Source organism: Tetrao urogallus (assembly GCF_951394365.1).
Source record: "Tetrao urogallus genome assembly, chromosome: 6".
Classification (NCBI taxonomy): Eukaryota; Metazoa; Chordata; class Aves; order Galliformes; family Phasianidae; genus Tetrao; species Tetrao urogallus.
In genome coordinates, this window is record NC_136819.1 from 9,313,202 (window position 1) to 9,333,251 (window position 20,050).

The window sequence follows — 20,050 nt, forward strand, 5'->3', positions numbered from 1 at the left end:
CTTTTTGAATAAGCCTCTGGGATGGGGATATTTAGTGAAGGCAGAAAAGGAAGCTAGTTTCTTGGTGGTTGTAATTTTCTAGGTCATTTTGTTATTTTAGAAAACAAGCTTAGATACACAGTCCTTGCAGAAGTGCATTTTACATTTGGCTTTTTCAACATGGCAGTTCACTAAGGAAAGGTGTTTAAAAGTCACACAGTATTAAGAGGTTTAAAAAACAAAGTGGTGAACTTGAAACAAATTTATTCCATGTATATTCATAGATTGGCTTATACATTTACTAGTCTGGTGCATCTCACATATGAGGGAAAGTTGAGAGACCTGGGGCTGTTCAACTTGGAGCAGAGGGGAGGATCTTATCAGTGTCTCTAATTAGCTGCAGGGAGGCTGCAGAGGGGATGGAGCCAGACTCTTCAGAGGTGCCCAGTCCCAGGACATGAGGAGATGCAAACAAAGCAGTAGCATGGCAGGTTTGCTGCTAACTCTGTGGTTGAACCAGAGGTCCCTTCCCCATGCAATCAGTCTGTGATCCTGAATGTGGGGAGGTTAAACTAGTCCTTGCTGAATTTCAATAAAAAACTTCTCTATCTCTGTGACTTTGGAGAATTAGCTAGCTGTTTTAGTTGAGATGTTCACGCATGTTGACTTTCTTTGTTTTGCTGGACTTTTGATACAGGGTCTCTATGGCAAACTTGAGCCATATGATCACTGAGGCTTGTTTCAGTCTGGATTTCAAATTATGAAATACCTCCACTGCTACTTGTGCACGTTAGTGACATTGAGAGACCTCTTCAGGCTTTGGGAGACCGATAATGTGGCTGAGGATCTTTCCTTTTTGATGTGTATTTTAAAATTGGCTGAAAAGGAGATACCTGGGGCAGAAATATCCACAGTGTATGGGAACAGCACCTCCCACATAGAGGGAGACGAAGGATTACTCACCTGCAACTCTATTTGGACAGTTCTGTCATCAGTATTCACGAGCAACCTTCCTGCTGTTTCTAATGGAATTTCCCAAGTGTTTAACCAATTTCAGCTTTGAGAGAATAAGAGAGGGTTAGCATCCAGCAATGTCAGCACGTGCAAGCATCCGAATGTGTCTTTTTGCTTTCCTGAGATGAAAAAAGTTCCTTGATTTCAAGTGAACACTGCATATTCACACTCTCCTCTCATCTCTTTGCTGTCATAAGTTAGAAAGTCTGGAATTAATGAAATAAATCAAAGTCGGTTTCCTAAGTTTTAGTGGGAGATGCTGGAAGCAGATTGCAGCATTTCAGGGGTGCCATGAGGTAAATATTGTTAAAGTTCATCTTGGGCAACTCTGTATTCCAGTGCATTCCAGTCCTCTTCATTTCTTTGATGATTGAAAGCACTTCTTTTTTTCTTGTAACAAGAGAATTTAATTGTTTACAGTTGACCACCAGAGTCTTGTATAGTGCTGGCTTACGATATCTTGAAAGGGCTTTTCACCTGGAAATTCAGAGTATACTGTATGTGCATTAGTTTCATTGTAGAGTAGGCTAAGGATAAATATGCAGTTTGTTAGAGACAAGATGTTGAAAGTCTGGAAGATGTTATAAAATTTAATGTATGTTTTGTATTCTGTTTACATTTAGAGATAACCCCCAAGCTTCAAGAATTTCCGCAGATTTGCAGCTTCATAACACTGCTTTTTTGTTTTGCCGATAGGCATTGTAATTGTTTTGTTTTAAGTAGAGGTATGCATCTGAAAAAGAAAATTCCCTGTGCCAAAATTCCGTACATAAGTGAATGGTGAAATGGTGAAATACTCAGCAGCTGGTGCTAGGTCATGCAAGTCCAGATGGAACAAAATTCCTTCACATAATGTCCGGAACATAGTCTCTTATTTTCAGGGAGGCTTGTAGACAAGATGATGATAGTGCATGACCTAACAAAACACGTTTACTTGGGAGGTAAATAAAGCCTACAGGCTCAAAGTTACCCAAGGGAGAATCAAAGATTTTGTGGAAGAGTTGAAATGGAAGGTGGCTGGCTGTGTCAGACATTTTAAATCCCAAAGTCATTTTGGGATCTTTAATTCAAATCTTGTTAATAGAGCTCAATTGTTTTATATTTTATGTGCTTTGGGATAGTTTTTGATTATTATTATTTTTTTTTTTGTAAGAAGAAACAAGCGCACAAATATGTTTTGAGAAAACACACAGTGTGAGAATGTGTTTTAAAGATGTTTAGTTATTTAAGTGCAGTGGTCGGTAGTGGTATTTCATGGACGTCATCTTCTGTTCAATCTCTTCAAAAAATGCTTTCTAAAGATGACTTGCAGAAAGTGTATCGTGTTGTAAACTTCCTGAATGAGCTTTTCCCCTTGCTACTTTGGTAGTGCCATCAGAAGTAATGGATTTCTGATGGAAAGCTGACTGGAATGTTGATACAGAAAACAATGTAAACTGCAGACTGAGCAGTCTTCCTGGCTGTAGCCGAACAGATCCAACTAGAACACTGGTTTGAGTTTTTGTTTGGTTACTCTTGGGGTGCGAGCTCTGAGATAAATGATAAACTTCTAAATTGCAGTTCAGCAAATGGATAATTTCTGTCCAATGGATTTAGAAGTCAAATAATATGCTTATTCCATAATAAGTATACAAATTACTAACATTTTTCTGTAATGAAACTAGAATACTACGTAAATACTGTTCAGTATAGCAATAGTATGAGGTATTCACTTTCACACTAAGCCTCATCTTAAGTGATGCAGTGCTTGGGTGAGATTGTGACAATTTTCTTTAATTTTTCAACAGACTTCAGAAAGCTATATACAGTATATTCGGTGCTGATATGTGTAACTAATTTATCTTAACATCACCTTATAACCTAACTTCTTGTTTGATTTGAAAGCATTCTGTGTGAGTTACTGACAGACAGTGCTTTGCTTCAGTGAACACCCGTGGTTTCAGGCAGTGCTTAAAATGTCATTTCAACACCTTGACCGTAAGATCTCTGTTTCATATTCTTCAGTTCAACTTCTGGATATTTCTGCCAGATTTTTAAGGCAATCACTTGTAATCTGGAGTGGATTTGAAGCACTCAGCACCCTTAAAGGCTTAATTCTATAAACAGTGAGTTGGACAGTCTGATTCCTTTTAATTTTCAGTGTCATTGGTAGAAGCTGTGTTCAGGTTCCAAGAATTCTGGCAAATAAGTGAAACAATATGGGAGTGTGTTCATTTTTAAACTTCTGAGTTTTTTTCCTGTTTACTGAAGAAGCACATGACCTTTGAATTATGTTCACAGTGGTGCTTTTGTCTGTTTTGGTGTATAGCATCTGGTTGGTAAGGAAACATTTTTCTCTTCCTACTGGCCAGACTATGATGGCAAGCATACTGGATAGTAGCTTGCGTTTATACTAGTTTGGAAAGTTCTTCTCAGTGCTGTTTGTATTTCAAGTATTACACTAATATTTATTACCTTATTTTAACTAAACTGAGACTCATTCATTGTTTAATTTCAAGGAGGAGCGTTGCATTGCCTTGTTGTCTTTATCCTCAATCTCTATATTTATAAATTTCTTCCAGTTAATTTGAAAACAGATTCTCTGTATAGCCAGTGGGTATACTTTGCTTAAGATGTTTTCCTTAACAATCACTAATTGTCCACTAGTAAAGAATGAAATCTAGAAAGCATATTTTATTCTGAAGGCCATTTTTAGATTAGAAAGAATTTTCACTGACACGAGTCAGATTTACACTTCCATAGAAGCTATTTATTAGCATTGATTGCTATTGAGAGCTTCCTCCCCAGCTCAGCAGTCCCTTCTGGTAATTACGACATTGCTTGACCTGCAAATAATGTTTCAGCACAACAAGAAGAACTATCATTTAAATATACTTTATTTTTAAGATGCATTTTAAAGCCCTGGAATCAATTACATTAGACTTACTGATGCTCAAAAGTTCAAAGCTGGTAGGTTGTGCATGTGTTCTGAAAAAAAAGGCTGTGCATAAGCCACGCATCCCAACCTCATGTATTTGTCATTTGTGCGCTGAACACCTAGTGGATTAATTGCATATCCTGGGTCTTACATTCCCTTAAAGCAGAATCATAGAATATCCCAAGTTGGAAGGTCTACTGGCAGCAGATAGGACCGCCCTGAATCCTGTATCTGAGAGCGCTCTCCAGCTCTCCTTGAACTCCAGCCACTTGGTGCCATGCCTTGGGCAGCCCGTTCCATGCCTACTTCCATGCCTACCGCCCTCTGGTGCAGAACCTTTCCTTAATCTCCACCCCATCCTCCTCTGACACGGCTGTCCATGCCATCCCCTCGGGCCCTGTCGCTGTCACAGAGAGCAGATCTCAGTGCTGCCCCTCCTCTCCCTGTGAGGAGCTGCAGCCGCCATCAGGCCTCCCCTCAGCTCCTCTCAAAGCACGTGGAGTGGGCATTTGTGGCTGGAGGGCACAAGCAGAGCCTGTGGGAGCCATCATGGAGCTCCTGTCAGAACAGGTAGGCTTGGCAGGTCTGAAGGAATGCAACAGCCGTAAATGTGAGCATGCAGAGCTTGAGAAGTGCTGGAGCCAAGACTGCATGAATAACCTTAATTTGGCCGACTTCGTGTGTATGATTCAATTTTAACGGTATACCGTGAAAAGATTGACTTTATTTATTTGTTATTAGGATTTTACTGTATTCTTTGCATTTTGGCTCATCATCGTTGAACAAAGGGGTACTCAGTGGCTGTGTGTTGTTGTATCTTTTCGAGATACAGATTCCAGGCTTTTTACTACACACCTCCTAAACTCTACAATACATACAGAACTCAAACAATTTCATCATCAGACTTTGATGATCGTTTCATTACAATGTCTGTATACATCTACCACATTACGTTATCTTTATGGAAGTCCTGCAAGATCAGTGGTGGTATTTTCTTATTTTTAACTGATGTGGGATGAAAAACAAAGGGAGATAAAGCCAGTAATATCAAACTCATTGGCTAATGCTGGATGCTTAGCTTGGAATGATTAGGATGTCTTTTCAAGGAGGACTTTTTGATGTTTGAAACAGTTATGCTCAGTTGCAGGAGGGAGTGCTTACCACTTCTAAGAAAAAAGACTCAGAAGTGTTAAGCTGTCTATCCTGAATATGAAGAATACAACATGAGAAACTTTGGGTTTGGAAGTTTTTCCCAGGATCATAAAACAAACTGTGTATCAGAGTATCAGAGACAGAATTTTAACTGCTTTTCACCCAAGAATACCCAAGTTTTATTGCAGAGGTTCTAAAGATGAATCTGTAGTAAATGTTTGTGTGCAACTTACTTTTATGCTTTCAGTTTTCATCAGCTGTCTGGACCAGGATGTTGGGGGATGGAGAGAAATTGCTGGAAACATGAAATCTCAACCTGATTCCTTTGCTATCTGCATTCTTGAATGATTCTAGATTTTTTTTTTCCCCTAATGCAGACATGTCTTGTTGTCTTTACTCCTTGTAAATTCTAAGCTTAGGATTTTGTTAATGATTATGTGCTTGTGAATTTTTTATATATGTCATTTCAAGTCTTCAGTATTCAGTATGGAATACAAAATTCCACAAAGACCATTTCAAGATTTTTCATCAAACTGACTTTGAAATTTCAGCCCAGTCTCCCATTACTGGGAGCAAGTTATTAATCAATGATGTACTTCTGTTATTGAAAGCAGAAAAAACCTATACAGATTTCTCTTCACTTTTGTGCTCTGTTTCTCTTTTTACTCATACTGCTTGTGCACCTCTGTTCTGAGGTCAAAATTCCTGTCAGTGTTTAGGGTGACTTGAAATGCCATAGCTCATGTCAGCTTGGAGGGATAAATACCGAAAGGACTCAAGCTTATTTGATGTATGTTATAGTTAATACACATCATGCAGTCTGCTCACTGCTGCAGTAATAGTGTTCTGAGAACATGTGATGTGCTTGGAGCATCTCTGAGGCAAGAAGTTGGTTTGGTCCCTGAGACTTTATAAAGTCGTGAAATGTGAGCTCACTTTTCAACAGGGCTGGAAAATAATGTACCTGTTATGATACGACCCCTTAGAAAATTTCAGATGTTTGCAATGAGGTTTATAGAGATAATCCTTAAGTAAATGAAAAGGTGCTCTATAAATAGGCTTTTGTTGGAGTAAGTGTTGAATATTTTTGCAAGTAGTTGTAAACAGAGTGTTTAAGTTTGACTAGGTAAACTAATAAGGAACGCCAGGGACAGTTTTAATAGCTATCAGTGAATGTTAAGGACAAATATATTGCCTGTGGCTCAGAAGGCTCATCAGATGGAGGCTGCTGGAAACTTTGCTGGTAAGAACAGTAACCGGGCCGTTACCCAATCTTGTACTGCTTTTAAGCTGTTACTCTTAGATCCTGATTGAAACAGCGTTCTGGACTTGTCTTATCCAACGTAGCCATTCTTAGATTTTATATCTCCTTAAAATGACTACAGGTGAACAAGTACGTATGATCCTTTGATTGGTGGGAAGTAAAAAGGCCAATCCTATGTGCTGAACAGTTTTGTTTTAAAAACAGGAAGGTTTGTTTCAGGGAAAAGAAAAGGTTTGGATGCAGCTGGTACTTGAACAGGAAAAGATTACTCTGTCGTTGTGACACTGCATCTGAAATCAATCAAATCTGAAAGCAGATTTCTATGTCTGTATTTTATGATTACCCTGACTAGCTTTTCTTAATGTGCACAAAAATGTGTACAACTTACACAGTATATCAGTAGTTTTATACTTCAAAAGCTAATTTTAGTTGCACTTCTGTGTATGTAATGGAACAGCAGGTTGCAACCTGTAGTTTTAGGGTTCCTTAAAAACAAAGCAAAATTAAAAATGTAAGCAGAGACATTCCAAGACAATGATTTTAGCTTCAAATTTTAAATCATAATCTAAATGAAGTCTGCATTAATTGCCAGTTTATTCCTATTGTTGCTTCTTAAATCCTTGTATGGATTTTATTAAATACTGAATAGGGACCTATTAGTTATTGTGTGTGTAGCATATACATTGTGTATAACATCTCCCTCAAAGTTTATCAATCTAATCTACTAGTTTTTTCCATTTTCTCAAAATTTTTCAGTTCTGTATACATTTGCTTTCAGTGAAATTTTCGGAGCTTCTTTTTCAGATGATGTTCTGTTGTATCGCTTAAAACTGTCTTCCATAAGTTCTTAAAAAAGAAAAGAAAAGAAGATATTGCATAACTAAATGCCTCTTTTGTTTGTTTTTGTTTCATTAGTTTTGCCAACCTGGAGGATGGCAGCTTTCAAAAGAGAGAAAACAGCCAACGTTCTTTGTGGTGGTTTTGACTGATATAGACTCGGAGAGACACTACTGCTCCTGCTTAACTTTCTATGAAGCAGAGATTAATCTACAGGTAACACCTTTAAAATAAGTCACACAAATGTAGAAAAAAGTGTCTAGAAATACAAGATTAATGTAACAGAGGACAATTTTAGGAAATATTTTAATCTTCTTGCTAAGGATGTCCTGTTCTGTCTTATTTAAGTGTGTGTTTTTGTTCCAAGGTAACACTTTGTCTAGCCAAACTTTTAAAAGTCTCAAGAGCTGGAGAGTCCACCATGTCCTTGGGGAGGTTATTCCAATAATTCAGTATTCTCACAAGAAAAAAAAAAAGTCTTCTTAGATAGTCAGAATCTCCCCTGCAACTTGTATCCATTGCCTCTTGTTTTCTTCCATGTGGCTTTTCTTTTCTCCATCATCTATCTTCTTCCTTTCTTTCCTCCATCTGTTTTGTTGTTGTCAATGAGACAGCCAATGTAACGTTCCTCTCATTTACTTCAGCGTACGACATAGCAGGAATTTTGTTTTGTTCTATGGTGTTTATTAACTTCTGCTCCCTCTACTGGCCATCTCTATCAGTCTAGCACAGGGCAAGCATGTACACGTATGCTGTAATGTATATACATTTCTATAAGTTCATTTATTGGCAAGACTTGTGTGGGTGTAAATGTCCACATTTTTAAACTGATAGAATAATTCTTCAGTTTAGGTAGGTCAGATTTTGGGTGTCAGCTGTTTGGCAGCCTTGATTTTTAAACATGCATTTAATTATGTTTGGGCAACTTCAGTCTTTCAAAAATAGACATTTTGTTTCCCGTTTTATGTAGAGTACTTCACAGAATCTATGCTATGACATAATCCTTGGAATCCTTAGTAGCTAGAACCTAGGGAAATCCTAATTCAGTCTGTAATTGTGGACCACTGCTGTTATGTTTTGAAATATTTTCTTTCCCAAATGAAAAATCAAAAATAAGCAAAACCTTGGCATTAAGTATATTTAAAAAAAAAGATATACATAGATAACTAGATAAAGGGCTTGTTTGTTCTTTTAGTGAAGAACTATAACATCTGATTAAAAACATTTAAGAAAATGCTTTTGGTGCTCCAAGCTTACTCTGTTTAATACTGGAGTTGAAATCTTACTTTATCTTGTCAAATATTTAATAGACACAGAGTAGCAGTAACAACATTGGGCTTATTCTAGGCATGACTGGAAGCCAGGGAATAATGGTTGTTCCTGTTTCATTAACACTACTATTTAAATGGATGTGGGGTTTTTTTTTTATGTTACTGGGAGGAGCTAAAAGCAGAAATATAAGCAGATAAATCTATTTTAGTGTAGATCAATAGACATGTTTCTACTAATGCCTATCATCTTTCCTGTATTTAATAATTAAAGAGCAAAACATTCTATAGCAATTCCTTCCCAGCTGATAGAAATTTGAAATGGCTGAGTTCTTCCACTCTATGTATTTCATAACATATACTAAATTTAGCAAACTTGTTATTCATCCTGTGGTTTCTAGCAGCTGCTTTTGATTCACTATTCACATCCTTCAAGTAATGCTCATCACAAAACATGTATTAACATTATTAACTAAAAGGTTACTTTCTTATATTGCTTAAGTAGTAATAATAAGGAAAATAAAAACAAAACAAAACAAATTTACAAAAGCAACAACAAACAACAGCAAAAAGGCAAGGAAAAATAAATAAAAAATATATATGAAAAAAAAGAGAGAGCAGCAGGATGTTGGTTCTCGTAATGCCATTCCTGGCTGTGTTGCAAAGAATGCATATTTTTCAGATGAACTTGCTGTGGTGAAATTTATTCTATGACTGCTTTGTTTATAGCCAAACTTCCTGTTTCTTTCTAAAACCCAAAGAGAATAATTGAACGTGCCCTATTACATGGTCATTAGACAAGAATTCAGCACATGTACAATCTGTAATGAAACATAAGCTTATGAAACTTGGGCTATGAAAGTAATATCAATTTAACTATTCAGATGCACACCTTATTAAACAAAAATTCTGTAAAACTTTGTATGTGAACTTGGTATGTGGACATCAGTTTTCACAGTTAAATAAGACAAATGGAAGATTCAGTTTTCCAAGAGTGATGAAGGTGATAGCCTTCACCAGGTACATCTTGCAGCTATATAAGACTGGTCTGAATTCAGCTAGAGTAGATTTGCTGTTTGACTTGGCAGAATCATCTTCGCAAGACATTCATACCTACCACTTGGGAGTTTCTGTGGTTAATTGTACTGCAAAGTGAAAACAAGCTCATATCTCTTGAATGCTAGAAGAGAGTAGAGAACCTTTTCTGAGTCTCTTGCATGCAAATACAATAATCTTTTTGACACAATTATTCAAGCTGCTCCTGAGAAGTCTACTTTCGCTGCTGCAGTTGCCTTCATTATTACTTTAAATGTTTGCTGCAGGATAGTACACAAATATTTCCTGAAAAGTAAGGAGACTATACTCATGTGATTGTGAGGTATACCCATGATAGCCTAGGATACAATATTAATGCAGCAATTATAAAAGCTATTTGGAGAAAGCTAAAGGAGTCTGTGGGGGAATAAAATTCTTTATAGTGTCTTTGAAAGTGCTGTACTCCATTTAATCTCTTGTCTGTTGTGTGCCGTAAGATGTTTCCCAGTGATGATAAAAGCATAGGCTCCAGAAGTCAGCTCATGGCCTCTCTTCAACTTTCTATCTCTGGGCAGAAAATGAAATAGTCTTTTATTCTCTGACACCTATTGACACCTATGAGTCATATTTGGCATTGTTGCAGTGTTGTCATTTTGAACTGACCCAGCAGGTAGTATTTGCATAGATGCTGGTCAGTTGATTGTCAACTCTCATAAAGTTGTGATAGTATAGAGAAAAGATCGGTGTTATGTTTGATGTGATTAATATTTCACATCTGTCTTTGTGAGGAAGGTGCACATAGGATATTCCATTAAGTATGTGAGAAGAACTCGCCATGAATGCAGGTGGTGCAGTTTTCCTGTATAACTCCTTATGAATCATTCTAAGATCTCTTCAAGGTTCCAGTAACAAGTTTCAAGTATACGTTCCCCATCTGTAATTAAAACCATGCATTTCAATTTTTGACCTTAATGGAGGTCTAACATTTGCAACGTGACTAGTCTAGACAAGAGTTACCAATGGTGGAGCCAGTGTCATTTAAAGACTCATTCAGATAGTTAAAAAGGGTTTAATGTGCAAGATTTATCTCCTACCTGAAGTTCCTACCAATCCAGATGTTAAGAAGTCTGAGATACAGAACCTCTGTCTCCTTCCTTCCTACTTCTTGTGTCTCCAGGTGGTCTGATCCACCTTCATGTCTGCCTTAAGATGCCAGTTAGAAATTCCCTGACAGATAAAGCCAGATGCTGTAATGACTTGCGTGTATCTAGAAGAATTAGGAGGAGGAGAAGTCAGGAATATCCTTACTGCCTCTTTCCACACAGCCTTTGAATTTTTTTTGCATTACTGTATATTGATCCTTACTGTCTACTTTCTTGCTCTAATTTGTTGTGGATATGAAGAAAGCTTTGACCTCTCAGCCAAAAAAAAAGAAGTCTATTGTTTATTTTTCTGATGACTGAAGCTGAAAACTATCAAAGAGCCAGAATTTTCAGAACAATCATAGCTTACATCTCCAGTATTCATCCATAAAGCTCTGTGTATGTAGATTTATTAGCTATCCCCCCAAAATACACATATGTATAGTTATTTCTAAAAGCAGTTTCTGGATGTTACCTGCTAACATGCAGGAATCTTTCTGAAAAATGGTGACTCACATTGGAAACATAATGGTCAAGTTGTATATTTGTTTTGCATTTTTTGGGGAAAAAACCCTCTCACCAACCCCACCATCAACAAATTAGAGAGTGATTTATGTCAGCAACTGAGCTTGTGTGACTGCATTTCTTGCATTACAGAAATTCTGTTCAGTATGATGAGCAGGAAATGTCAAGTATTAGTTTCTAACGATCTTACTACAAGATTTACCTGGTGATTTGTCTTAATCATATGTACATTAAAATGTTGTGATCACAAGGTTAGTAAGATTAAACATATCATTGTGAAATCATAGAACTGTAGATGTATATAAGCTAATTTGCAATTCTCCTGTTCCAGAATCAGAATCTCGCTTCTTCTACTCCCTTGCAAAACCATATAAAAAGAAATTGTAAAAATCCCGTACCAGAACATGGCAGATACACAGTATTCGCAAATATTTCCTGAGTCAAAGGAACAACTGCCAAAAAATGACATCACGCTCCATAAAATTTTAGTTTTTATGCTTGGATTGTAGAGTTGGTCATCCTACTGTGTTAAAGCATGTGCCACTTGATGAGTCACTGACGTTTGGTTTTTAGCAGAGAATCCTTCTTGAAATGTGAAATCTAATCCTCCTTTTGATATTTTGGTATTCCTCACACTTGGCAAGGAGTCTAGCAGTATCCTTCTAAATCTGTGGAGAAATTAATGGTATGGTAATATCCAGAGATTAAAGCAATGCCTCGCTTCCTTTATGTGAGGAGAGAATGTATAGTTCATATTCTACGTGATGAGAAATAGCCTTATATTCTGAATATCCTTCAGTATGTGTAAGGTCTTCTCTAGACCAGAATTGAAAGTTAAGCTGGGAACAGCTGAATGAAGAACATCGTATTTTCATCATCCTAATAACTGTGGAAGTAATTTGTCCTGTCCTCTTTATTTCTTGAGATGTGCTTGTGCATGCACAGATATCTCCTTCCCAATTTGAGTTTATGCTGTTGCAGGATAGAAAGGCTTCTTTGGGGTAGTCTTTTTGTCTTTGTCTGAATCTACACCATGAACAGTGAACTTTTGCCATTTGTGTGGCAACTGTATGTTCATTGGATTTGGACTTCCCAGATCTTCCAGCATGTACGTGGGCTTTTTGCCCACTCAAGAAACTTGCTTTAGCCTGTGGCTGCGTAAGCTGGATGGGAAGGTGGAAAGACTGGGTACTTGGTTACTTTAATTTCAGCAGCCTGTACATGTGTTTAGGTGGTAATGCATGTAGGTAACTTCTGTGGTTTTTGAAATTACCTGCGTTGAATGGAATACATAAAATGGATGCTGTGTCATGCAAGAAAGTGTGATACAAACTCTTTATCACTTGGGAGTGTTTGTCACTTGGGAGTGTTCTTCAGTGCCAGAAGTAGTTAGAAAGTGAATGGGACGTGTTACAGAGATTAGAAGTTTATTATCCTTTTCTGAAAGGATTGAAGCAAGATAATGGCTTTTACATTAGCATATTTATCCCAGTATAAGTTTAGCTATGGTGGTATGATTTCTGTACATGAAGCAGCCACAAAGTAGATCTCTCCACCTGCAAATTTAGTTCAGTGCAGCAGATTGTAGACAAGATGCAGATTGGTCTTCTGGAGGCAGTCAGCTGAGTTTATTGGATATATGCATTTGCATAATATGAAAAATAAATAAAATGAACTGATGCTGAATGGTTTTTGGCCTTTGATTTTTAATAAACCGGCTGTTTGGCTGCAAATGAGACCAGCAGAGCCTAAATCACGTGGAAAGAAAGGGATCTGTCCCAAACGAGCAATTGGCGTGAGATTACTAAAGCTTCAAATAATTTTTCTTAAAGTAAGAATTCATGCATGGTCTCCAAATCTGTCCTGGGCAGTCATTAGAAAAACAAAGGGTTTGCTGACCTTGGCACAACTTTGTTGCAGAATTTTGCAAAGGGCAAACTGTTTTTGACAATTGTCATGAAGTGCTGGAGTGAAAGTTTTTGTAATGACAGATGTTCATTCTGTCTTGGGCTGAAGAATCATTTAAGTACAACTGTAATTTACTATCTGTTCTCATTCGATTTCTTCTGAGTTTCAAATTATGTGTGCCAACCATCCACCCTCAAAACTTCAGAGCTACATCAAATATTTTCTAACTTTTCAGTACCTCAGTTGAAATTGACTTTCCTCACTCTGACCTAATACTTCTCCACCCACTGTTAATGAGAATTAAATGCACTGACTTCAACAGCATATGCCTCCAGAGTGGAGATGTATGAACAGCATGCTTGGATTGTCCTGGTGCCTGAAGATGCCTCATGTCCCTGACAAAAGCAACTGACAGAGCTGGCACAGAGTTGATTCAGAGACCCAAAAGCAAGTGGCCATGCAGGGGCGAGAGAGGAGGGACAGTTGTGGTTCATGGGTGCTAACATTCAAGTGCATGTTGATTGAACTACTGCTTGTATGTCTTCAGGCTGTGGAAGTCCCTTAAGATCATCTACATTCAACAGCAGAAAAAGTTTTTTGAGTTATAGTGGTAGGTTATTTTAATCTTTAAAAACTGACTTCAGTTCCTAATGTAGATTTTGGCTAGATTGTTATTTTTAAGTGTCAGCGTTTTAAATCTGAGCTGATATACTAATCTCATTGTGGTAGCAAAAATTATGTTCATGCAAGTTAAAGAAAAAAGCAGTGTTTGAGGGCTAGATCAAAGCAGTGAGTATCTCTGTTGAGTAAGAAAGATAAGATTAATATGAGTACAGTTAGCTGCTCATTTTTTCTTGGCTGTCATTTTTCAATGTAGTAGTGCAAAATCAGTTAATTTTTACTGAAAGCTTCAGATGTTAAATAACCATTGCATGAAGAGCTACCTCCCCTTGTTAGTTTGAACATATGTCAGTAAGCATGCCCTTTTTATGGTTTTGTTACTGCCTTTGTTGTTCTTTGAGACTGACTTTTTCTATCTCATTTGCTTTGGGTTTGGTGCTTTGGGATTTGGTCAGATTTTCAGGTGTCTGGTTTCTATATGAGATCATTGGTTTCAGCAACAAAAAGTAAAGGAAGAGTAAAGCTAAGAATTAAGAAAAGGACTTGATCCAAAGGAGCTTCCAACAGCTTTGCTCTTGCTTTGGTTGGTTGAGCTTCTGTCATGTTTCACGCAGTGTGAATGCTGCTGTTTTGGTGCCACTGAAACATCTCTCTTGCACTGCTTTGATGCTGAATGTGGAAACCGAACAATTACACTCTTCTTGGCCGTTACCATATGGCATCTGAAGCTCATAATTTTCAATTCTGAAAGTATATTTGTGAGCTACAGCAGAATTCACTGAGTAGCAAATGTAATAGGATTATTTGACATTCACTGTTGTTCCAGCTTCAGTTTGCTGAGCAGTGAGGACAGCTTGCAGAAGGTGCAGGTGGCTGGGTAGAGCTTCTGAAATCACCTCAACCTAAATGTTGTTAACTGCGCCTGTTTCATTCTGACCAGTTGTTTATGCAATTTGTCATATCAGGCAGGTTTCATTAAAGCCAAAGGGCACTGTTTCTGATTGTTCAATTTAGATCAAAGCAGTATTTATTTAATAATGTGTATCTAGCCCACAAGTATTTGAGTTTAATTGCATCTATTAAAAATATATTAAACTATTTCTAGATTATGGATCTAGGATGTCATGCCTAATCTGTTGGGAGGTAACTCCAATTGTCAGTTATCTCCTGTATTTAAAAATATTTGAATAATTAGTCTAAATTTGTCTGACTTGGGCTTAGTGCCATCACCCTTGGCTAAACTGAGGAATAAGTTATTCAGAATACAGGCAAGCAAAAAAAATAAATAACAGACTGATGATTAATAGTGCTGATCACATTTAATTTTTCTAATCTATCTGTCAGGAGATTCATGCAGTTGTTTTTTTGTTTGCTTGTTTGTTTTTGTCATCTGAACTTTAATTGTACTGTTTTTTGTTTTTGTTTTTTTTCCCAAATGCTTGGAGAAATGCATTTTATTAACTCATCTGCTTTTATAGATGAAGTTTATGGAATGAAAACTGATGCTTTTGATTCTGTATCTGGTTACTTCATGTTCCAGGTTACCCCAAACCCTTCAGTTTGGGTCACAAATGTTAAATATCTGCTTCACTGACACAGGAAGCAGAATGATCAGTTGAAATACATTCATTCATACTCACTCGCTTTGTTTTCATTTATATAAGAATCTAGAAACTCATTATGTATATCAGGAGTTGAATACATGTAATGTAGATATGGGTGTGTTCACTTATTAAAATGCATGGAAAAAATGAGTTTGAATATATTGGCTTTCCCTACAGCCCACACAATTTTTTTTGGCCAGTCTCTTTACAGAGCCTAAAGTTAAATTTTGTCATATGTACTTCATAAGCACTTTCACCATTTTCTGTGAGGTTATTATGTTTTTATGTCTTATTTACTGAAAAAAGAACAGATGTGAAAGGGAAGGAAAAACAAAAAAAAAACAGGTGAACAAATTAAACACTGCTGTAGAATCAGGTCAGTTTTTTCTGTTTCAACTAAAATTGATACATCTCCTCAATCATGTTCTACTTAGATACATACATATGTCTATTTGAACATTTTAATAGTGTTATATGATGTTATTTTCTAGACAAACTATTTGATGGATTTGTGTCAGCTACAGTATACAGATCTCTGCTCCATATTCCCTCTGTAACTTACTTCAGAAACCATTCAAAAATGCAGGATTGAGGATTCTGGCTTTGGCAAGCAGAGTATGGGATCTTGATGAGCTTCAGTCAAAAACAAATATAACTACAAGATATCAAATATTTTAAGCATGACGAAAACGTTTATGATCACCCACCATCATATAGTTCTTTTCATCAATTAGATCAGTTTGTTATCTACTCCTTAGCCTACTGAAGAGGCTTTGTCAGAACTTATCTGAGATTAAAATAACAACCAGAAAACAAAGAGAAACAACCCAACCCCACCACAATAATTCATTTCCAAGGTAAAGTCATAGGAAATGAAAGATGTGATGAAAGGGAGGTGTCATAGCATTATACCAAATACCATTGTTACATTCTTCCAACAAATAAAAGTGCAAGAGGAAAGCTGTAGTAATCAACCAGATTAAAAAGAAATAGTAACAACGGTATCCTACTTCTTATCAACCTCATTTAATTTCACCTTTTAATGTATGTATGCTTAGGAATGTTAATTTCTGTAACAATTAATTATTCTTAATTTATTTGTCAACTGAATGCTATATTAAAGAGAAAAATGTTTTAAGAACAAAACTTATTTTGTTATTTTTGTTTAGGGAGTGGTTTTTCTTTAGACGGAAATTTAAAAAGGTAAAATGTGCATGTGTTTGAGCAAAAGTGTAACCAGAAAGAATTAAGTTTGTGGTTTTACCACTGACGTTTAGCATTGCTAGAGAATGCTCATGCTGTTAATGCTTTGCTTGAAAAGTAGGTTAGAAGTCATATGTGTGCAGTGATTATCTGCTTAGTCTCCTGACTTCCACTACTGTGCCTGTCTGAATGTTAAGCATGAGCAGAAATATGGCTCCTGTCACGTTACATTGTTCTGTGGATCTTTTGTGAAGTAAGGCAGAGTTTTAGTAGCGTAAAGTTATAAAGATATAAACTTGAAGTTATATTTAGTTATGAATTAAAAAAGAACTAGATCCAAGTGTGAATTGATTTGCTGAAAATAGCTTTTTATAGAAACCTCCCCGCTATCTGTGCTGAGTTTTCATTATCTTAGTACCTCATGGGTTTAGAGAGACTTTCATTTTCTTATTCCACATTTCAAAAGGCAGAAGTTTTAATTTGATTTTCCTAATGTTGTCACTGTCCAAAATCTGTCATCTAGCTAGAATTTGTCACCTTTATTGCTAGAATTCAAATTGCAGTTTGATTTATAACAATTTATAACATTTGATACAATAAACTTTCACTTGTTTGTTTAGTGGTCCTTAACCATATCAGTAGGTGTGCAGATTTCCCTTCTATCCTGAATCTCTATTATGTGACTATTGCTTTCTGTTTATGGAAACTTTCTACCTAGTGTCCTTGCTAATTTTTTCATCCCACTGTGTCATGTTGAGAATAAGATATCTTCTCATGATTGAGAACAAAGCAAATAACCAAATGATTTATGCAATTTTATTTAAGAGTGGTCTAGGAAAGTGTTCTGTACCTCAGTGCAGCATCTTCATGCAGTGATTTTTATCAGTAGTTTATCACATTTAATTTCACTTAACAGATAAACCATTTTAGAATACAGAACTCACATAAAAATAATAAATGTAATTAATTATTTAATTATCTAAAGTTAGAAATATGAAATAAACTGCTCACCACTTCAGTTCTGCATGTAAGAGCCTATGTTTCTTCTGCACAGAAAGAGTAAAGGTCAAAATGAGAGAATTAGCAACAGGAGATCTGTATTTTCATGGAGACTCAAGATAGTATTATGTTGTTGTGGTTCTGTATGTCACTTGGGAATTATTCAAGATCTTGTAGTTTTCTATGATATTGAACAATATTCTGAGTAATCGATTTAGTAGAAAATAACTTTTGAAAGTTGAACCTTTCTGCCATTTTGTTGACAGAAGTTGAGCCTACCTGCCATTTTGTTCTGTGTGTCAGATTGCAGAAGGGCAATATGACAAAACAGCATTTGACATAGGAGTGTGTATAAAGCAAAGCTGTGGAACTGACTTCATCCATGAGAAAAACTTGCACCTGTTGACGTTCCTTAGTGCTTGGTGAACATTTATGGACACCCAAAATTGGCTGTCAGCAGAGTGAGGCAGTAGGTGGTGCATTTCAGTAATGGTGACAGGACAGAAGTCAGATTTTTACAAGCGTGGCCTGCAGGCTTTTGTTCATCACTGGAAAAAATGCACGGCTAATGGTGATGTTTTGTGTTTTGTAGCTGAGAATTTGCTCTATCCAAAAGTGTTATTTTGCTCTTTGTGTTGGTTGTTGTTTCCATGGAAATAAATAGGAAGCGTTACTTTCAGAGCAACCTGCGTAGAATCCCACTGGAAATCTATTGTAGCTGAATGTTTTTCATAATTAAATCATTCACAAACCCATTCTAAGTACTTTTAATGTCATTGTTTTTCCTGCTTCTATTTGGAAATGTAGATTCTAAATTAAGTTTAATCTTGCAGCATTCCTGGTATTTCATATAATATTATCAGGTTTCTACTTTACAGTAGAAAATTGTTACATTTAAAAATTACTATTTTACTGTTATTTTCTCTGAAAATAAGCTGAAATGATGACCAGGAACATGACAGAAATAAAAGGCAGATATTTCACGTTGTCAGATGGAAAGGAAGGTTATTTTTCTTGTATTCCCAATTAAAATGATACAGTGATTTTTGCTTAAAAGAATGCTCAGTCATAAGAACAAGTGACATGTTTAGAAATGTGGTGGGTGGTGTGGGAGTGGAGAGAATTACATGCAAAAATTGGAAGGAGTGCTTTGTCATTTGAAAACTTACTCAGTTAACAAATTTGTCAAAGAATGTGAGGAATTTTAGAAATGAAAATAATTAGTGACATCTTTAGTTCTGGCCAGAAGTGATAACAAAATATTTGTGACCGAGAAGTAAGAGCTGGCAAAGAGGTTGGAGCAAGTTGCACAATATCGTGAACAACTGAAAGTTTATCTATTTGGTACCCTTTGGTTTTGTTTTTTAAACCGGAAACATAGATGTTCCTAAGTTGGTGAACTGTCTTGGGAAATTTGATGAATTACTTTTTTATGAAGGAATTTTACACATTTTCTGTGTCAGGCTGGAGATGACTGTATAGATAATTTTAGCTGTAACATTACTGATAACTCTTTTATCTTAGAGAACTTTATTTTAGATACACCAGTGCATGGCTTTATGGTTGAGTCTTTACAAGTCGAACTCCCTAGAAGCTTCTTTATGGAGTTCAGGCAACTGCTGGAATGTGTTGATGTTTGTTGATGTCACCGCTAGTTTCAAACAATGTATGCATTTCCTTTCCAATTAACAGTGCTTTTGAAGTTTTGACAGCAGTTAACTTCTCGTAAGAATGCTAACAATTCACTTAGCGATTGCTTATTAATTGAGATGTTTCTTTTTTCAAGGGAACGAAAGAAACTGAAGGAGAAGAGGAGTCTGGTTTAATTGCGCCTGCTGAAGTCTTTGCTCCTAAGAGTCTGGTGCTTGTGTCCAGACTAGATTATCCAGAAATTTTCAGGGTAAAGAACTTAGCATTGCCATTTATAATGTCTGTCAGCAGACAAATCTGTTTTTAATGAGCAGCAGTGACTTAAATTTTGATATGAAATGACTCAGGATTGACTTGGAAATTTAACAGCAAAAATCAATTTAGAGTGAGCTAGATAAAATTCAATTTCTGAGACAGTAAATAGCCCCTCTAGATTAGAACATTGCTTTTTTTACTCTCCAAGTAATTCTATATCTTTGTAGAAGATGAAAAAATAAACTCACCTCAGAAAAATCTCTATATAATGAAGGGAATTATTAGGACAAAACCTGACTTGCTCAGGTAAAAATAATGCATTAACAAAAATTGATTAAATATTTAATGGTAAATTAATAGTGAAATCTTATTTTCTTGCATATGTAAGGTAAAAATGTCAGAGCCTCTTCCAGATGAAATTAAAAAAGCCTGACAGAGATTTAGGATCTTGGATTACTTTCAGCTGTTGAGATATGGCTGATCAGAGATAAATTAAAAGCTCAAATTTTTATTAAGCTAATATATATTAACAGAAACAAACATAATTCAGCTAACAGATCAAGTTGGAAAATCACTCAGTGGTAAGTTGTCAGTAGAGATGAAGAGTGACAGCATCAACTCAGACAAAAATTCCAAGTAAGTGAATGCATCGTCTCTGCTTGTGGCCTTTAGTGAAT

The 20,050-nt window shown here is 36.3% G+C and overlaps 1 protein-coding gene across 4 annotated transcripts in view; it reads left to right on the forward strand.

Annotated features, from left to right (window-relative positions):
- Window positions 1-20,050, forward strand: part of SBF2 (SET binding factor 2) — a gene marked incomplete at both ends in the record, with an annotated part of 234,361 nt that overhangs the window by 92,270 nt on the left and 122,041 nt on the right. For all 4 annotated transcript variants that reach the window (XM_079536628.1, XM_079536630.1, XM_079536631.1 and 1 more), the window contains 2 exons: window positions 7,242-7,379; window positions 19,255-19,368. In XM_079536628.1, coding sequence (XP_079392754.1) covers window positions 7,242-7,379; window positions 19,255-19,368 — 252 coding nt within the window. The remainder of the gene's footprint in view (window positions 1-7,241; window positions 7,380-19,254; window positions 19,369-20,050) is intronic.